General features: G+C 51.1%; 9 protein-coding genes across 9 annotated transcripts; 6 read left to right on the plus strand and 3 right to left on the minus strand.

Moving 5' to 3' along the window:
* Nucleotides 1-399: 399 nt before the first annotated feature.
* On the plus strand, nt 400-2,514 carry GT037_008686 (uncharacterized protein; the record flags this gene model as incomplete). The annotated part of the gene is made up of 2 exons (XM_038933733.1): nt 400-1,189; nt 1,244-2,514. 2 exons carry the CDS (start codon nt 400-402, stop codon nt 2,512-2,514), a joined length of 2,061 nt encoding a protein of 686 aa, XP_038783698.1.
* Nucleotides 2,515-3,362: 848 nt separating this feature from the next.
* Nucleotides 3,363-4,180, plus strand: GT037_008687 (uncharacterized protein; the record flags this gene model as incomplete). The annotated part of the gene is made up of 2 exons (XM_038933734.1): nt 3,363-3,435; nt 3,489-4,180. 2 exons carry the CDS (start codon nt 3,363-3,365, stop codon nt 4,178-4,180), a joined length of 765 nt encoding a protein of 254 aa, XP_038783699.1.
* Nucleotides 4,181-5,366: 1,186 nt separating this feature from the next.
* On the plus strand, nt 5,367-6,126 carry GT037_008688 (ctr copper transporter; the record flags this gene model as incomplete). The annotated part of the gene is made up of 2 exons (XM_038933735.1): nt 5,367-5,534; nt 5,596-6,126. The coding sequence occupies 2 exons, from the start codon at nt 5,367-5,369 to the stop codon at nt 6,124-6,126; spliced, it is 699 nt and encodes a 232-aa protein (XP_038783700.1).
* Nucleotides 6,127-7,431: 1,305 nt separating this feature from the next.
* GT037_008689 (uncharacterized protein) lies at nt 7,432-9,976 on the minus strand (the record flags this gene model as incomplete). Its single annotated transcript, XM_038933736.1, has 2 exons — nt 7,432-9,810; nt 9,869-9,976. 2 exons carry the CDS (start codon nt 9,974-9,976, stop codon nt 7,432-7,434), a joined length of 2,487 nt encoding a protein of 828 aa, XP_038783701.1.
* A 378-nt stretch (nt 9,977-10,354) lies between these two features.
* GT037_008690 (atp-dependent rna helicase dbp3) lies at nt 10,355-12,236 on the plus strand (the record flags this gene model as incomplete). Its single annotated transcript, XM_038933737.1, has 2 exons — nt 10,355-12,027; nt 12,083-12,236. The coding sequence occupies 2 exons, from the start codon at nt 10,355-10,357 to the stop codon at nt 12,234-12,236; spliced, it is 1,827 nt and encodes a 608-aa protein (XP_038783702.1).
* Nucleotides 12,237-13,359: 1,123 nt separating this feature from the next.
* On the plus strand, nt 13,360-13,573 carry GT037_008691 (uncharacterized protein; the record flags this gene model as incomplete). The annotated part of the gene is made up of 2 exons (XM_038933738.1): nt 13,360-13,390; nt 13,443-13,573. 2 exons carry the CDS (start codon nt 13,360-13,362, stop codon nt 13,571-13,573), a joined length of 162 nt encoding a protein of 53 aa, XP_038783703.1.
* A 2,395-nt stretch (nt 13,574-15,968) lies between these two features.
* GT037_008692 (mitogen-activated protein kinase) lies at nt 15,969-17,232 on the plus strand (the record flags this gene model as incomplete). Its single annotated transcript, XM_038933739.1, has 5 exons — nt 15,969-16,072; nt 16,123-16,318; nt 16,372-16,753; nt 16,807-17,154; nt 17,201-17,232. 5 exons carry the CDS (start codon nt 15,969-15,971, stop codon nt 17,230-17,232), a joined length of 1,062 nt encoding a protein of 353 aa, XP_038783704.1.
* A 967-nt stretch (nt 17,233-18,199) lies between these two features.
* Nucleotides 18,200-18,570, minus strand: GT037_008693 (uncharacterized protein; the record flags this gene model as incomplete). The annotated part of the gene is made up of 2 exons (XM_038933740.1): nt 18,200-18,202; nt 18,280-18,570. The coding sequence occupies 2 exons, from the start codon at nt 18,568-18,570 to the stop codon at nt 18,200-18,202; spliced, it is 294 nt and encodes a 97-aa protein (XP_038783705.1).
* Nucleotides 18,571-19,050: 480 nt separating this feature from the next.
* On the minus strand, nt 19,051-19,715 carry GT037_008694 (mitochondrial fad-linked sulfhydryl oxidase erv1; the record flags this gene model as incomplete). Its single annotated transcript, XM_038933741.1, has 2 exons — nt 19,051-19,510; nt 19,612-19,715. 2 exons carry the CDS (start codon nt 19,713-19,715, stop codon nt 19,051-19,053), a joined length of 564 nt encoding a protein of 187 aa, XP_038783706.1.
* Nucleotides 19,716-19,779: the final 64 nt, after the last annotated feature.

Below are 19,779 nucleotides of genomic sequence, written 5' to 3' on the forward strand. Positions count from 1 at the left end.
TGCAGCAGCAAAGCATCAAGCGGATCCACACTGCCGCCAGACGTGTTGAGTGCGACGGTCAGTTCAATGGGCTGACCCGATGCGTAGCGAGATTGAACAGTGCCGTAATTAGCGTACCAGTCGGTGTGCGGATTGCACGAGTTGTGGCTTGTCGTTGATGCCATCCGCAGCTGGCTGGGGCGAGCGCGCTTTGACCGAGTGGAGCATCACCTTTGTGATGTTTGAGACATGTGTGTTGAGTCTCTTTCATATATTAGAAGCCGGCTTGTTGGCGGTTCTGCAGGCCAGTAAACAGCCCCTACAATTGCTCAACGCACACCTCTTCATTCCGTCTCCTTTGTTCCGACTCTTAGCATTTTACTTTAGCGAGATTTTGCCTCTTATCGTCAATCATTTACCATGGCACCACTAAACAAGTCCATCAACACCTACCACTGCATTCAGGGCCTGTACTGGAGGAATGCCTCTGGTGAACTCCTAGCGGTCGAAGGCAGTAACTCCAAGTCCTTGCCAGAAATCTGGACACAATTAAAGGATATCGTTTGTTCCACAGAGAGGCAATGGGCTCAGCTCAATCTTCCCTCTGGCAAGTCCATCAAGACTCTCCAGATTACAACCAATATCCCTGCTCTTCTTAACATTCGTTCGAATTACCCTCCCTCATATCAACAAGAAGAGCTCTGTACCCAAGTATCTGAGATCGAACACGAGAATGGTCTCTTCTTGGGTATGCTGACATCGAGGCCGAAGTCTGTCAAAGCCGACGGCTTCGGGGTATGGGCAGAGCGCTTCATTCTTCTAGAGACCGAGTTCCAGCCATTTGCGAACATCTCAGCATCGACGACGCCATGGGCAGCAAAACACCGAGAAACATGTGCAACAATAGCCAATATCTTCGAACGTAGACTCAAAAACGTGTCCAGGGACGACCAATGGCATGTCTGTGGAAAAGAAGCTTTCTTGAACCGCGTCTACGGCTACGTCGACAAGAACCTTCCCATCCAGCTTGCCTTACCTGCCTTCCCTTGCAAATCGCCCAATCCGAACAAAGTTGGGGGTATCATGCCCGATCTAGCTGAGCATATTGCCATGGACGCACTCCATGACTTCGTCAAGGAGGTCAATACGGTTTACGAGCCTGGTGCGACCATGTGGGTTATCAACGATGGCCACGTGTTCTCCGATTGCAGTGAGTCTTCCCTGGACTCTCTCTTCTAGGAATAGTACTAAACATAGATGACAGTCGGTGTTGACGATGAGATGATCGACACATACGATGCTTGCATGGCTGCGATATACAAGGAGCGCTATCCGGAAGATGTTGGCCCTGTCCCGACCATCAAGTTCAAGGGCCTGAAGAATATCTTCTCTGCTGACTCTGAGGGCTTCCAAGGTCTCCAAAAGCTGCTCTTGAACTCTCATCAGATGCCGCACCCTGTGAAGACCAAACTCACCGGTGATGCCGAGCTTTGTCGCAAGCTGATGTTGGGGATTGGAGGACCTGACCGTGCGTATATCCGTCAGTTGATCGAAAAGCAGGAGCCCGACGCTCTTGGTCTCTACCGCGGCCAGACTCGCTTCATGTTGGAGGACCTTGCAGACATCCCTTCAGTCAAGTCGCTGAGTGGCAAACAAAAGAAGAAGACAGCTGCTCTTGTCGCTGAAGAAATGATGTCTCGCAACCAAGCCTACTCAAACCTGACTGAGCTTCTGCTTCCCAACTACGTTCGTCTGTCCATCCACGCGCACAACAATGCAGGCCCCAAATTCGCTATCCGTCTTTTACCAGCAAACATGGTTCGCGCAATCGACTCTCTCGAGACGCGTCTCGAGCCAAATCCGGTCTACGAATACCAGCTTCCTACACCCTGGCACAACTGCATGATCAAGGTAGAGGGCGACGAGTTCATGTATCTGGCTAAGGCTCAAGTGGCCAGAAAAGCACTGGAAAGTCCAGACTTCGATGGCTCTTGGGTTGACGGTCCAGATGGATCGTACTTCAGTTTGAAGCGCAAATCGGCCGCAACGAAGGATGCTGTTACGCTTCCCGAGCTTATCATCCCGGGATCTACCCCCACAGAGAAGATCAGCGTCTTCAATCAGAACAAGAAGAGCACGATTGTGCTCGTCACACCCATCACCGAGAAGAAGCGACCCATTATCATCTGTTCGCCTGTCGTTGGCAAGAACAGCCCGATTGTGGTCACATCGCCCACCGCAGACGGACAGAGACCCATCGTCATCTGCTCGCCCGTTGGTCGCAAGCAGGCCATGTTCTCACCGATCGCTGATAAGATGCGCTCTCCTGTCGGTTCGCCTATTGTGCGTAGGAAGACGTCCGTTATCGCCTGCGATCCCGCCGCAGACAAGGGTACTTCCGTCACCGTCTCACCCATCGACCCGAGTCCTCTTAGGCGCCAGGATACGCATTTTGTTCAATCGAAGGAGAAGAACAGGTTGCGCAAGCTCATTCCGGTCATCTCCATGCTTCGTTCGATTCGGTCGCAATCTTAGGGTGCGCATAGTGGTTTCGCTACAGGTTGCGCTTTCGCATTGTCTGTTTCTGCGCTTTCATTAGCATGTTGTAATTTATGAAGTATGGTGAGATCGTCACCTATATTGATACCTCGATTCCAATGCGTTTGGCGTTTAGGCGCAAGGGCGCCTCTTGAGTCATCTATTCATAACATAGCGAGTCAGGTTTCGACTCACGATAATTGGATACAGTTTGTCGCTTTTAGTGGATTCGGTACTGAGCGCATGGTGATGACATGATCGCTGTGCATGGATGAGCGGGCAATTAAGACGCGATCGCGTTCGTGGCTCGGCCATTTCCCCACACCCCACACGGACCGTCTGCACTGGTGTCTTTCTTCGCCTATCTACTACATCTGACATTGTCTATGCAGGAACTTGCGCAATCTAGCGCAACACCAATCGCGCATACCTACGAAAGAGATGAACATATGCAACCCCTGAGTAAGATTGTATGACAATGCTAACGCGATCCAGACGTTTGCCAACACGCTTTTGTAGAGCTTCCGCACCACACCTTCGCCGACCCTATGAGTATTCTCATCGCAGATTGGGAATTCACCGATATGGAAATATTGCTGGACACCTTTCCCCATATTTCATCAAAAAATTATGTGTGGTTGCAGGCTTTAGAGCTGGCCAAGAGTTCCATATTGTTTGTGATAGAGTGCACGAGACGAACACCTGATATGTCTACGTGACTGAACTGTGGAAGCTTCAACATACAATTGTGTATGTGACCAACGTGATTCAAATAGCTTCAGATTGTATGGTAAGATTAATGTCTAGCACTTTGCTCAACAAGTTTCACATTCCTCACATACACCATGGGTGGCTTTTTACAGTTCATCTATCCTATCGTGTCTCTTCTCTCTATCCCCCTCGTCTCGACAGCAACTTGTAAGAGATCACTAATTAGGTTGGAAAGCTAAGAAAAGAGCTGACTTTATGAGTGTCGAATACGCCCGTACCGCGCACCTATGGCATCGTTCTCTTCCGCATGTTCGACATGCTTGATGTATACGGTCCATCAGAGATCCTTCAATTCATCGGCGGATCGTACCCAACAAACATTGTGTACATCGCCGGGACCCTGGAACCAGTCACCACACGCCCAGTAATGGCTGCGATGAATCCACTGAACTCATCCGTGTATCCATCTCTCACACCTACACACGTGTTCGAGACAGCACCGGACCTAGACGTTCTCATCATTCCTGGCGGTCCGGGATGGCGCAATCCGACAAGTTTGAACGCTACTATGGCGTACATCAGGGAAATTACACCGAAAGTCCGACAAGTCCTCACTATATGTACAGGGTCAGCTCTGGCGGCTCGTGCTGGTATACTGAATGGCAAGAGAGCTACTGCGAACAAATCTTCCTGGCCAGCGACAGTAGCAGCCAATCCGAATACAACATGGGTTCCGTCTGCTCGATGGGTGGAGGACTATTCAAGCTCACCGCCTATCTGGAGCTCATCCGGAGTCACAGCTGGCATCGATATGATGCTGCATTGGGTTGAGAAGTCGTATAGTGCGGAAAACGCAACAAACATTGCGCGATTTATCGAGCATGTGAGGATTACAGATCCAAGCATTGATCCATTCGCCAGGAATGAGACTGTGGTTGAGCAGGCATACTAGTCTGGTGGTTCAACAAATCATGACCGGAAACATTACTGACAACAGTGAGATACGCTTTTAGTTGATCTTCTGTCATACCGACACCGCCAAAAGATCTTTACCCAGCCAATCTGCCTTGACGTTGTGTGACGTTATGTATGTAAGCCACGTTGGCCCACGCAGGACTGCTCTTTAAAACAAAGACCTCTCAGTGTTGAAAGCCACAACGTACTGATATCATCGCAAGCATACCGGAGTTTTGTCGCTTAGCCAATTTGTCGTTGCATCCAACACGCACAATTGCATGCCGATATGGCCCAACCCCTGCAGTAGTTCGTCCTTCTCTTACCCTTACCAGACTGGCACCCATATCACCGGGATGCAGCCGCACGGTATTCTGCTGCGCTTGCAATATAAGTCCATATATCGCACGTTGACTTGAAAGTATTCTGCCTGTGAGCTGCAGTCCCAACAGATGCACGCAAGCGGCCCGTTCCCCTCGCTTCACCAACAAACATCCAAAACCTGTATGGATCCAACATCTCGCTGCATCTCAATACCTGTCAGACTGTGTCGACTGTTATCTTCACGCAGGATTCGGAAGGCGTGAAATGTGCTCAGAAACCTTCTCACTTCATTCGACCTCTAGACCTATTCCGGTATAGCTTTCTGCAGGTCGTCCCTGCTTGTCAAGTCTCAACGAACACCACCACACGGATAAGCGGGTCTCTTACTGCGTTGTCTTACGATATGGTAGGCTGAGATGGTTATGGGAGATACTTGCGCAAGGCCGTATTCGGTGAACGGTCTGTGAGCACCACGCCACCTCCTGATGATGGCCGTAGAAGCTCTCTGGGCCTGTGAAGTCCGCAGAAGGTTGCATCATCCAAAAAAAGGCATAGCCGCCGTGCTTTCATTGATATTCGATACATTCTTATCTTGTTCGATTCCCATTCTGCCGTAAATCCTCCTCAGTTTCCCCAGCTCTTGAACATAAACCGCGTTGTGGTGATTGCTGCTTCCTTTCAACATCTATCGCGCTTGGAAACTTGCTCATAACTTGCTCAACCTTACTTGAGACGCACTATTGAAGTAGATTAATTCCTTGCGCTGTTTCAATTTCTCAGTAGGTTTCCAATATTTTGCAGTCCTTACGATATAACTTTGAACCTTCTTCTCACCTCCTTCCATGCAGGCGCAGGCAATTATGTCAATGGATATGGGTATGTCGATGGCTCCGACAAGCACAGGAATGGCTATGCCGAGCATGACTATGACACCGACTGCCAGTGACATGATGCCTATGGCAACCTCATCAGGCGGTATGGGCGGCATGGATGATGCGATGGACATGATGGGTGGATGCAAGATCAGCGTGAGTCTCGTTCCGTGTACGTGCGCTATCGAGAGCCCCAGCTAACATACGTATCTCACAGATGTTATGGAACTGGAACGTAATCGACACATGCTTCATCGCAGAGTCCTGGCACGTTCGCTCCAAAGCCATGTTTGCCGGTTCTTGTATCGGTGTCGTCCTCCTTGTCATCCTTCTCGAGTTTCTGCGCCGCGCAGCCAAAGAGTACGATCGCTACATCGTCTCACAGTATTTCAAGAAGTTGGCTCCCTTAACAATCGGTTCCTCTGCCTCTTCTTCATCAAGCAATGACGGCACGACTAAGACTCCCGCCGCTACAACTACATCCGCTGCTCGAGCACCTACACCCATCACAACAAGCAAATTCCGACCGAGCGTTATGCAGCAGGCGATTAGAGCGGCATTGCACATGTGCGCATTTGCCGTGGCCTACTTCGTTATGTTGTTGGCTATGTATTATAACGGATACTTCATCATCTGCATTTTCATTGGTGCATATCTGGGCTACTTCATCTTTGGGTGGGAAAGCTTCAACCTCAGCAGTGGTGGCGATGACCGTATGCAGGAAAACGCCACGGTCTGTTGCGGATAAAAAGACATGATATGATTGATTCAGTATCGCACGGTTGTTGTACCACATAGTTTGAAGATGTGCAAGGAATAAAGACTTCACGAGTGGAAAAAACACTCGCTACGCGAATATTGTGTTGGAGCAGTTGAATTTCTCATCTGGTATCACTTGAGCGTCCTAACGCCCCCCTTCCCCTAGTAATCGCATGCTTTTAAAAATCAAGTAGACAGGGTTTGTTCGAAATCATCTGTATAGTATTAGCGCACTGATATGTGTGTAAAATGATACGACTTCAATTACCTTGTCACGCTCTCTGCGCATCCTCTCCTCGCAATTAGCTGGCTTATTTACCCTACAAGTCGTCAGTATGATTCCCATAATAGATAAGAACGTATGACATACGGGGCAGCCATCGCAGGTGCAAGTGGAGCCGCAGTTGCAGCTACCGGAAGCACAGCCGCAGTTACCCTTCATATTGATGGTTATTGGGAGGTGGTTGTTTGGCTGGAGGAGGTTGTTATAGTGAAGATCGAATTGGTCTGGAATATAAACTTGATTGTTGTGGTGTAGAAGCTCATAAGAGAAGGTAAGCCACGAAGTCTTTATATACCCAGAGCATGCGCGACTTGTGCGGCAGCAAGGCAAACGCAGGGTAATTCGCACCACCCCTCCCCTGGAGCAACGCCGTCAGCGGCGGCTCCCATCCGTGGGCTTCAGACATTTTGCCCCGCATCCCACCGTATTTGTAGCAAGATTGACTGTAAGCTTTGGCCTCACTGGTTGACATCTCTGTTTGGCTCCATGCGTCTCCTGCCCACTATTGGCTCCCACTCGTGTGCGTACATTGTGCGGTTGATTGGGTGGGGCGTGAGGGACTTGTGCGGTGATCTGGCCGGTTTTCTAGAAAGCGCCAGGGCTTGCCGCGGTGAAAAGTGGAGTTGCGTAGTTTGTGCGGATGGATGCCAAGGGATCCGGACCGTAATTCAAGCGGTATTCGGACCTTATGTCTTCTTTCGTCCCGCGACAAGGGACACGAGCGTCATGAACATGCTGGGTGAGACAAGTGGGATGATTAAACTTCCAAGGCTTGTGGTCATGTTATCCTTTAACATTTGGCAAGCCATGCAAATGAATAGAGCATGCGTACAGAAGTTCCAACCAATATCTCGGTAAAGTCTACCATGAAGGGATAAGTAGAATCTTATGCTTTATTTCTCGATGGAAGTTGATAGTGTTTACCATGAGAGTCAATTTTAGGGATAGATTCAATCCACCAAGTTGCGTTGTTTCATACCTTTCAAGCCGGGTAAGCTCAGTTGAGTTCTTTCAACCAACAAACTTGCCACCGCAGTAGACGCAAGCATCGCAGGCAAGGAACAATACTCGAGCCAACGTAACAGGAATCTGCCTCCTTTCGTACAGTCCATCCTCGTCTTCTGGGTCGTCGCTTGCTTGGTCCTCGTCCATGTCTTGTTCAGCTACACTTTCTCGACCCGCTCCATTCAATGAACCACCGTCCTTGTCTTTTCTACCAACCCCCTCTGAGAGCTCTCCATCTCTTGTCACATCAGCCATGACTACATCGTCTCCGATATCTAGACTCTTCTTGCTGTCCACATATTCCTGGGCCATGACACACTCATCACTCAAGAATGGAGTGTTGCATATGCCACAATACTTGGTGATACCTGGTGCTTGGATGGCCAGAAAACTCAATCCGCATCTGGGGAACTGATGTCCATTGATGCAAGCTGCTGAAGCAATGTCTGTGAAGGGTATAGGGGCCGAGCAAAAGTCACATGTGTCTGCTGTTGAGGTTGCTGATGTCCGATCCGTCGGACTGCTGCTGTCTATGACACCAGTAGTGACTGTTGGGAGGTCATTGTCTTCCGATGTATCGTTGTGGCTCATGGCCATGTTGACGAGAGTAATGAGTTGCTTGTGATGTATGACGACTTCCGCACTGAATAGAGTATTTGAGAGCGATAGAGGAACCTGTTGCAAGGCAAGAGCAAGGCGATACGCGATAAGTGTCCTGAACAGGTCTTTCTGGATCTGTGTCTTGTATGCTTCAGATACGAGTAAAGTGTAACGGTCCTTCAGTGTATCCGCATTGAGAAAGGCAGACAGTTTGAATTCCCTTATCAGCGAGTCGAGATTGTTGACATCGGAGTACGCTGTCGGTGTCTTTGCGCTGTTCTCGGGTCGAGAAGGAGTTGTATAAGTCTTGGCGAGCTTCAAAACCATCTCTTCTGCGAATGCAGGCATATCATCAGGATCCTCAACAGCCCCTTCTGCCAGTTTCTTGAGACTGTAGGTTATACCCTCAGCGGTGACGTCCTCGTTTGGAAATATATCTCGCCGCTGGCTACCACGTCGCAAGGAGCTGATCGCCACGGTGCCGCTTCGGTCAGCCGGAATGCCATACTCGATCATATCAGAAGGATGTACGCTGTTGCATGCGGCGACGAAGTCGCCTAGTGGTGACCTTGTTAGACCCCACACTTTCGCTTTGCTATTTCCTTTGAGTCCATTCTTTACACTGAAAAGCGCCAAGTTGTTCTCAATCTTCTCCCGCCAATTTGGAACACCAAGACTCTTCAGGCCATCGTATGTCTCCTCAAGAACAGCGGTCGGATTGTGGAGGGTCGATATCAGTGAGCTTATATGTAGGCGAGGTGTTACTGTTTCGGTCGTATCCCAGACTACACCAGAGATGGGGTCCCATCGGCCGTCCAGATCGTGCGTGCTCTTTGTGATAATAGAAGCGTCGAGGGCTGATATCGTCAAGTATACCAGCTCTGTGTTCGTGAAAAGGGCAAGCTTTAGTCTGCTTTCGCTCTCGGGCTTGTCGAACCACTTCATTGGCCCATCGTATCGGAGTACATAGCCTGTGTAGATGATTTCATTGTCCAAGGTCATACGCCCACTCGTGTACGTGATTGCCTGAGCCCGTACGTCTTCATTCGTAGCGTATACAATTACGGAATGATGGGAGTCGTCACGAATGATCCAAGGACTCCATGCAATGTGTGAAATATATCTTTGCTGTTTAACCATGTCTTCGAAGACGTTGGGTTTTAGAAAGATGGTATCTGAGGGCGGTGCGAAAGATTCATGTATCAGAACATCTGCCCTCCAGTCTCGCTCAGCTCCCAGGGTGGATGTTGGTGATCCGATTTTCAAGAAGACAAGGTAGTTGTCGTCATTAGAGACAGCTAACATGTGCTGACCATATGACAGGTGAGTTCCAACGACACCAGTCGGTTCCGGACCAGGTAGAGCGGGTGCCCAAGCGAACGCTCGGATGCGGCTTCTCAAACGCAGTCGTTCTTTAGTTGATACCGTCAAGTGACTGAGCTCGTCATCACAATCTTCGAAGTGGTCAACAAGCGCATCGTTGATGATGAGCCGCCGAGCCCAGCTTCCTTCCTCTTGCAGTTTGCCTTCGGCTGACCAGATCGAAAGCGTCAGATTCGCAGTAAGAGCCGCAAGTGCGCACTTTCGGTGTTTCGCAAGGCCAGGCGGCGACCACGCAATGTTGATGGGTGCACTATTCGATATTTCCTCTCCAACGGAATAGTTTGATATAGGCGCAGGCTCTTTGAGTGGTAGCTCATCGGTGGAAAACAAAGGCACCTTGAGGGGTACGTGCTGCCACTGAGGGGCAACTTGATCTCGCTCAAAGTCGATGGTGTTTGGGAACTACCCAGCGGTTAGTAAGAGATGCCTTATGTATGCACGCGAATAGATCACAACTCACGAGCAGCTCCACGCGCTCATCCGACGCTAATGCAATGATGCCATCCGGAGACCAATCGATTGCATCGACGCAGGCTGGCCAACATCTCAGCACTGTCACGTCCGCCATGATCGCTCATGGAGTCTTGGAAAAAGCGGTCCCTGTTGTTTAGTGGTTCTGGTCATGGCTCGCGGTAGTGAGAGCGAGTGGGTAAAAGTTTTGACTAGCGCGGAATTGCGGAGCTTGCTTGCAATCACCAGTCCGGAAGATCAGAGAACTATCGTCTGCTATGGGCAGACACAGAGACTCGTACGCGTCACACTCGGTGCATGCGCAGGGTGGTGAAAAGCATAGACGACGCGAGACTTGCTGGTCTATGATCGCGTTGGACCCTTTGGGACTAGTCGCGGTCTTATCGATAGTGCCCTGGTCCGACTGCCGACGAAAAAAGTGATTTTTCCGCCATCCTTCGCAGCTTCTCCACAAGTGCCATTGCCCACCAACAAGATGGGGAAACGTCCAATCTCTGATGTTGTCGCCGAAGATGGCGCGACCACTACACCCGACCTCTCAAGGAAGAAGAGCAAGAAAGACAAGAGCAAGAAGCTTAGCAAGACCGCCGAAATCGACGCGACCGAGACCAACGGCAGTGTCGAAGCTGTAGAGGGCTCTGAAGATGACGAGAAGCTTTCAAAGGCCGAGCGCAAGGCGGCAAAGAAAGCAAAGAAGGAGGCTAAAGAGGCGAAAAAAGCGCTGAAGGCTGCGGCGGAAGACGAGCCAGCTGGCCAGACTGCGGAAGAGAGCGAAGAAGCCATCAAGGCAGCAGAGAAGGCAGCGCGGAAGGCAGAGAAAAAGCGCTTGAAGGCATTGGCAAAGGGCGAAGCTACCGAGTCTGCGTCCTCATCGAAACCTTCATCGGTCCAAGCCAGCGCCGAGCCTACAGCAACGAGCGCAACCGCGACCGAATCAGGCAATTATGAGGAGAGCAAGGAGCTGACGCAGCTTCCTCAGGCCGAAGTCGACGCCTTCCTTACCAAAAACACCATGACTATCCAAGACCCCAAACCCACCGGTCGCGCCCTACGACCCATCCTCAACTTCAAGTACCTCCCAGTCGACGATGCGCAACGCGCCTTCTTTGCCAAGTTCAGCGCCCCTACACCTATACAAGCAGCGACCTGGCCATTTTTGCTGTCAGGAAGAGACATGGTTGGTGTCGCCGAGACAGGTTCAGGCAAGACACTGGCATTCGGTGTACCCTGTGTGCGTTACATTGCAGCGCTACCCAAGGACAAGCGGAAGGGTATCAAGGCTGTCATCGTTTCACCCACGCGTGAGCTGGCTGTTCAGATTTACGATCAATTGGTAGCGTTGGCGACACCAGCTGGACTGTCCGTAGTCTGCGTATATGGCGGTGTGCCAAAAGACCCTCAAGTCGCTGCTTGCCGTAAGGCGCACATTGTAGTCGCTACACCGGGTCGTCTCAACGACTTGATTGGTGATGGCTCTGCGGATCTCAGCAAAGCTGAGTACGTAGTCCTTGACGAAGCTGACCGCATGCTTGACAAGGGATTCGAAGAAGCAATTCGGCAGATCATCTCGCAGACGCCCAAGAAGCGTCAGACTCTCATGTTTACTGCTACGTGGCCACCTTCTGTTCGGGATCTTGCATCCACCTTCATGAACTCGCCAGTCAGAATCACGATTGGTGACAATCAATCTGGCGAACTCCGTGCCAACGTGCGCATCAAGCAGCTCGTAGAGGTACTTGATCCCCATGCTAAGGAGCAGCGCCTGCTGCAGTTGCTCAGGCAATATCAATCTGGCAAGAACAAGGACGATCGTATCCTTGTGTTCTGCTTGTACAAGAAGGAAGCAATGCGCATTGAAAACTTTATCCGCAGGCAAGGCTTCCGCGTGGGTGGCATTCACGGCGACTTAAGCCAAGAGAAGCGCAGCGCCTCACTGGCGGCGTTCAAGGAGGGCCACGTGCCGCTCCTTGTCGCTACAGATGTTGCTGCACGAGGTCTTGACATCCCCGCGGTGAAGGTTGTCATCAATGTCACGTTCCCATTGACAGCTGAGGACTATGTTCACAGGATCGGTAGGACGGGTCGTGCCGGAAAGGAGGGTTTGGCGATCACGCTTTTCACGGAACATGACAAAGCATTATCTGGATCGTGAGTATTCCTTGCATTTTCCTGCACTAATTCGGTCTGCTGACTCTATTCTTAGGTTGATCAACGTCCTCAAGGCAGCAAACCAGCCCGTACCAGAAGAGTTGATGAAGTTCGGTACGACTGTCAAGAAGAAGGAACATGGTGCATACGGTGCTTTCTACAAAGACACTTCAGACGTCAAGGCCGCTACTAAGATTACTTTTGACTAAGTTGTATGGGTCTGGGCATGTGTTGTTAAAAGCGGACTCCGGCACCTCGTAATAAAGCTGGTCGGCGAAGTAGATGCCGCAGGTTGCAGCTGCAGCGATGATCGAATTTTAGACGCAGGAGCATTCCTCTAGCGGAGGCGTTTCGGATCATACAAAGCAAAAGTTCCGGTAGTGTACATTGTACAGATCGCGATGTGTTTTCCCGAGGCTAGTTTGCAAGCTATCTTGTTGTTCGTAACTGATTATTTGAATTCATTCTTGGGTTGAAGAGATGCCCAATCCCATAGCTTCCGGAATGTTACTATCATGCCGTTGAACAATCGTACGATGCCTGAGACTACGCGTCTCCGAGTCCAAACAAGAAGGCTGAAGCCACCTCATCATATCGTATATGTCTCTTTCTAGCTACCATGGGAAATCTCAAATCTGTCTGCATCTACATGCGTCAGCCCAAAGGCGTAGCATCATGCAGCACGTCTACTCAATGCACTATCCTACGCTCGCCACTAATCAGACTGGACCTCCACATCCCACTCCACAAAGTACGCAAGTCCGCACATCGACACAAAACCATCGACAACCCTTACTCTCTATGGCTCGGTAACGACCCTGCTATAGGTTCTGTCATACGCCCCTCCCGCAGACTAAACCCCCATAGCGAGAAAAAGCGTCAAGTGGCACTTCGCCGAATGTGGTCGCCGACTATGGTTCGGACAAATCACTAGACAGCCAATCAGAAAGCAGAAGTGAGATGCAGAGGCCCAGTATTCTGGGAAGGATTGGTCCCCTAGAGCCCGGGCGAGTGTCCATGCCTCACCGCGGCATTGTAAGACGCGTAGGTAAGGTATCATGTTTGGAAGGGTCTTCGGCGAGAAGTATGAGCAGGTGGAGAGGTGCGACGTATATATAAAGGTCCGGGAGCTTGTCGAATGGACCCGATTTCGAAATCTTCATCAACCAAGATACGCATTCAAACCCACTGCAGTAGTATAATTCACGCTCTCGAGCTCTATTCAAAGGCTTCGGCATACTTCCTCTACCCTCGGCATACCATCGTCGGCATCGTCTCATCACTCCACGCTACACCACTTAGCACTTCAGCACCTACAACCAAAACTTTAAAATGTGCAAGAAGGCTTCCTGCAACTCCTGCAGTATGTCACCTTCCACAGGTTCTTTTCCTGAGCATCGCTGACATCTCTTTAGACAAGACCACATGGTGGGGTTGCGGTAAACACGTTGCCGGCGTTATGGAGAGCGTACCGAAAGAGCAATGGTGCACATGCGCACCTCAAGGAAACCAATACCCACCGATGGGCACACTAGCGTCCGCGTGACTACCAGCTTGGTTGAGGGGTTCGAAAGCATAACATGGAGCGATACTGTACGGAAGAGTGGTTTTTCGGAGTTTGGAAACATACGGAGTCCCGGTGTGACGGTTTACGATAGCGACGCATGGACATGGTTCCCAAGAGCATTAGCGACTTACAATACATACCCAATTTCTTTTCTAGAGACTGCTTTATAGATGGTGTTGAGATTAGGCCCGCCTTGCCGGCGTCCTCGGCCTGTTTTACAAGGCAACGCAGCCGTTTGAACCATGACCAGCGCGATCCCATTTGCGCTCAACTCGCCCTGCGACATCTCAAGGACATTGCGGGGTCGGCAATGAACCATGTTGTCACACGTAGTAGGTGTTTGGTGTTGTTCAGCAGCTTCTCAATCCGATAGTATATCGCCAATTCAACCGGGACGCACCGCAATTATGATGTGCGCGAGACATGGCAAAGATGAGAACGAAAATGACAAACTGTGCGTTGTGCAACGAGGTCCTGGTTGCGGCCTGACGGGACCTTGCAGTCGTGTCCGTTGCTCATTCCACAGGCATGGAGCTGGAAGCTGCAACATGGCACAAGGACAGCTGTGTAATACGGGAACCCCACGGTGGATAGATCTGGACCTTGATGATGACAGACGCTATCATCATCGGCGGCAGCGGGTATCCTGAGGCCTCCTTGTTAGGCTTGGCGGTTATCTGAAACAGCTTCTGGAAGTCTCAGATGCTTCGACATCAAACAGCTATGATGTCGACGTGCCGGGCTACCACGGATATCTCCTTCCTCAGCGGACCCCAAGAAATGCCGGTGCCGACAGCTAGCGCGTAAAGCGCAACGATAAGACAGTCAAGAGTCTTGGACGCAGATGATCGAAAATGTAAGAATAGGATGGTTGGTGACGGTCGAGTTAGGGGAGCAGCCGGGAACCAATAGGTTCGGAGAGGACGATCCCGCATGGCGAGGCTGGTCTCATAATGGGTCTGCTAAGTATAGCCGTTGCAGATGTGGAACTAGGCCCCTGCAACTAGCCGGTTTCAGCCATGGCCCTACAGCATCCGAGCCTTGAGCTTCAGTGATGAGGAGGATGACAGGCAGCCGCCCTGCAGCAAGAGAGGTGACTGCGGTTATGGGAAAGGTAGTGAGGGAGGCCTGACATTGGGTAGATGCAGGGCTGGCAAAAAAGCAAATATGCAGAAGGCCGTCTTAGCACATTGCACGAGGTGATGCAAGAATGGTAGCTTGTACTGGCGAAACAATTCTGGAATGTTTAAGCTGATTCTCGTGCATATAGCAGAAATCACAGGATGTGACTCGCGCAGCTCACACAATGGCTGGATCATGTCGGCGGTTAGCTCAAAGTATGGCGGGCGGCCGTCGCGGACACCAAACGAGGGCTGCAACGTCCCGTGAGGTATATTTGCACTCTATAGTCGGCGCGTACTGCTGGTCTTTGCAAGTTGTGATTCCCACGCGCATTTTGTCTTTGCCTTGTGTAGTGTTGAATTCGATTGCACCTGAGCCCAGCTGGTTGACCCCGCCATTCCACTTGGAAAGCGCGACACGGCCGCCCGCAGCAGCAACAAACACGCCATCGCCCCTCTCGAGTGTTTTACACGATCCCCTCCCGTGTGAAGAAAGGCACGTTCCTCATGCCCGCTACCCGCTACCTGCTACCACGCTGAGATCGCATCTGGGACTGACTTGGCAATACAACAGACCCTGCCCCCACCTTATCCGTCTCCTTTCTGTCACCGCCTCACTCCCTCTCCACCTTGCGCGGGCATCACCCCAGCATACTCGAGAAGCTCCGAAGCGCAGCCGCACCAGCTCCAATCGGTTGGTCAACGACATCTCTCTCGGTAACCAGCGTCATTAAACGGCTAAAGACGAGCGCCATCTCCCAGGCACCACCAAAGCGCACGCACGACCTGTCGGCTCTGGTGACCGGACGGACCTCGATCCTCAAACGACCCCAATCCTTTGGTATGTCAAATTAGATAGATGCACACGCGGGCGGCGACGAATACAGAATAGCCCTTCTTTGTGCTCTGTCGTGGTCGCTGCCGCCGTGAACACCTTCTGCGGCTCAAAGGCCAGCACGTGGGGCTGGCTCAGTGTCTGACACAGTGCCGTTTCACCAACGCGCGCAAGACACGCTTGCTGTTCTGCGAACAATGCTTGCCATACAGCCTTTCCGAGCTTGAGCTGACAAGCACGCTCTTAGATCCCACCTTCACCACCGCATACGCATCCTCATCCACCTTCCTCCTTCGCTTTTCAATTGTCCACCCTCGAGCAATCACGACCCCGCAATCACTGAGCACCAGCTCAATCGACCTAGTCCGCCGCGCATCAGCGCATACCCACCACCACCACAACCACCACAACCGCCAACATGCCACCAGCGGGGAGCGGTAGCTCTAGAAAGATCTCTTTCAATGTCTCAGAGCAATACGATATTCAGGATGTCGTAGGAGAAGGCGCGTACGGTGTTGTCTGGTAGGTCCCACTTCTCAGTGCCAGCCAGACTGTTGCTAATCCTACTCCAGCTCCGCATTGCACAAGCCGTCCGGCCAGAAGGTCGCCATCAAGAAGATCACGCCCTTTGACCATTCCATGTTCTGTCTGAGAACACTACGAGAGATGAAGCTACTCCGGTACTTCAACCACGAGAACATCATCTCCATTCTCGACATCCAGAAGCCTCGGAACTACGAGACCTTCACCGAAGTTTACCTAATCCAGGTGTGTAGCCCGCCAATCTCACAGCTTTCAACCGTGGCTAACACAGCACGTAGGAACTCATGGAGACCGACATGCACCGCGTCATTCGCACACAAGAGCTTTCGGACGACCATTGCCAGTACTTCATCTACCAGACCCTGCGCGCGCTGAAGGCGATGCACTCAGCAAACGTCCTCCATCGCGATCTCAAGCCCTCCAATTTGCTCCTCAACGCCAACTGCGATCTGAAGGTCTGCGATTTCGGCCTTGCCCGCTCAGCCGCCTCAACCGAGGACAACTCAGGTTTCATGACGGAATACGTTGCGACGCGTTGGTACCGTGCGCCCGAGATTATGCTTACGTTCAAGGAGTACACAAAGGCCATCGATGTGTGGAGTGTAGGATGCATTCTGGCTGAGATGCTTAGCGGAAAGCCTCTGTTCCCAGGAAAGGACTGTAAGTATTGCGCACACAGGATGCGCCAGGGGCTCTTTGCTAACTGTAGTCAGACCACCACCAACTCACGCTGATTCTCGATGTGCTCGGTACGCCTACCATGGAGGATTACTACGGCATCAAGTCCCGCCGAGCTCGTGAATACATTCGATCGTTGCCATTCAAGAAGAAGATTCCGTGGAAGGCCATGTTCCCTAAAACCAACGATCTGGCGCTTGACCTGCTCGAGCGGTTACTCGCTTTCAACCCTGTCAAGCGAATCACAGTCGAGGAAGCGCTCAAGCACCCATACCTTGAGCCGTACCATGACCCAGATGACGAGCCGACGGCCGACCCTATCCCAGAGGAGTTCTTCGATTTTGACAAGAACAAGGACAATCTGACCAAGGAGCAGCTCAAACGTATGTCGTCATCTTGCTCTCGTGTTGAATCCCTGCTAACTTTCAGAAGTTCTCATCTACCAGGAGATTATGCGGTAAACTTTCACGTTTCCCACCAAAGTGCGAGATATACACAAGATACCACCATTGAGTCGATTTCTGGAACTTGTCCACAGCTAGCTGGTCTGGGCTCACTACCAAATTCGAGGAAGGTCTACAATCATCCTGTAATTTGGATTCTCAGCAGAAGAAATAATGTTAGCAATGACAGCATGGAAGATATGGGGAGATACGCTTCAAATCGCGCTCCGTACAGAAAGAAATTTCCTACACCCACAGTACTTATGATAGGAAAAGACAGGAATGCATTGCTTCTTTGCAATTTTCATTTTGACCTTGCAATTGCGACGAAGTAAGCGATCCCTATGGGATCTGCTACATCGTTAATGCCCAATCCATGCTTTGAATGTTCTCTTCCACTTTACTGCCCCTTCCACAACGAGGCCCGTCCCAAATCACATCTCCAAAGTTCTTTGCGTGCACTTCAGCATCTGTGGGTCGTGTCCAATCATATATGACCGATTCACTTCTACTTCCTCTCCAGGATGCATGCGCACTACCCGTACTACCTCCACCATGATCCCTGCTTACGGTACTGAATCCACCGGCAGCTCGGGAATCGCCTGTGTGACCCCTGGCTCCCGGCTCTAGCACAGTGTCCAAAATAGACGATCGTCGTGTAGGACTCGTTGTGGATCCTCGTCGAGCGACCTCATTCCACCATCGCTTATCGTATGAATCTTGTGGGAGCGAGGAGCTGCACCGTCGAGCTGACCTCTGATAAAGAGGATTATGGAGAGGAAGTGGATCCAAGGAGCCGCGTTGAGATTGCCGACGAGAATTCGTAGGAGAAGGTCTTTCAGTAGACGTCAAAGGGAGAGTGTTTTGATGAAGAGCAAAAGCATTTGGCCCCAACATCGAAGTCTTGGAACCTTGTATCCGCCATTGAGATAACCCGGGCCATTTCCTCTTCTCCCTATTTGCCTGCACGTTCTCTGTTCCTGAACTACTTCTCGATGAGGATGTAGCAACAGAATCTTTTCTCAGTGAGATTGATTTCAACTTGGATAAGCTCCCTGATCTAACTCTGCCAATCTCCTCACCATAAGAATTGCATTGTCTGCTCCATGTAACCCTCTCTATTGTTGGATCGAGACGACCTTGTGCGGATCGCGACTGCTGCTCTAAGTCTGCTTGTCGCTTGTGCGTATAGTGGAGGCGCAGGTACCATGCGATGGCTACAAGGACCAGGAAGAGAAAAACTGACAATGCGATGACAGAGTTGCGGTCGATGTGCGTATTCGCGTCTTCTGGAGAAGACGAGGAGTCGGCTTTGTGCTTGCTCGCCATCAGTAAGACAGTGGCAGTAGCAGCCATGTTCCCGCTGTTGCTGCTGTTTTGATGTTTGGCTGAGATGATTGATGTATAGGAATCGAGTTGCGACGAGGATGCGTACATGGGTATCACAAAGGACATTAGTAGATGCACGGCTTCTAAGATACGGACTCCGGATAGTTGCGTGTGAATCATTACACGTAGTGAGATCATAGTCTGTTATGGTACCACACCGCATTGTGTTCGAGACTTTGGGAGGTTTGGTACCGAACCAGCTCGGGAGGTGGGGGAAGCATGTGTCGCATAGGAAGCCATGAAGAAAGAACCGGGCTACATAATGAGTGTAGCTTGTTGCGGGCCATGTAGAGATGGTTGAGTTGTTGTAACCTTGGAACGCCGCCCAATGCCGGTATCTAGTCCGTGTTCGTACAGAGTGGTGTCCTTCACTATGAATGACCCACCACCCATGTTCTTCGTATACACATAATCATACATCAACACGTGTCCATGTGTCCTTGACGTCTAGAAGTCACATCTCCCATCCTTCCATCCCGTTCTCCATCGCTCTTCCCACCTCTTGCAGTCAAACTGCTCTTTCCCCAGCTTCTCGTTTACAGCATTGTGCGCCTCACACATCCACTCTCCGAACTCGTTTCGGCTGCTCACCCTTGGCGTGTTCTTCTGCATCCACTTCTGGAAATCTTCTGCGCACACCCAGCACGGGTAGAGTTTGCCAAACGTGGTAAGGAAGGACTTGGTTTCGGACTGTAATTGTGGTGATGGATTCGCTGGGTAGGCGCCAGTTATAGAGTGTAGTAGAGTCCAAGAGGAGCGACCGAGAGCCTCAACGTCTGGCGGGCAATCTGCGGGCAGGGATGGTGCGGGTTCGGTGGTAGTCGGAGTGGCAGCAGCAGGAGTGCGTTTTGTGGGCAGCTTGCCTGCAAAGGCAAAGAGGGAGGTTACATCGTTACAGGTTCGGCATCTATAGATTGGACACAGATGTTAGCATACGCTTGCTCTACAACATTGGCCGTTGTACTGTGTGCATGTCTTCCGGCGCATTCCAGAATCCACGGTACTTACGGCTTGCCATCTGGACCGAGTATGATGCCGTTCGCCAGCTTCTTGTACCCGGGCTTTCCCGCTATGTCCTGCCCTTCGTCGGTTTGCGTCGAATCCTGCGCCATGTTTTACTGCCTCGAAAACGCTATCGTGGTCGCGGTATGTTGCGTCGCTCAAGTGGTGATTTCT

This window comes from Alternaria burnsii, assembly GCF_013036055.1.
Source record: "Alternaria burnsii strain CBS107.38 chromosome Unknown 744, whole genome shotgun sequence".
NCBI lineage: Eukaryota > Fungi > Ascomycota > Dothideomycetes > Pleosporales > Pleosporaceae > Alternaria > Alternaria burnsii.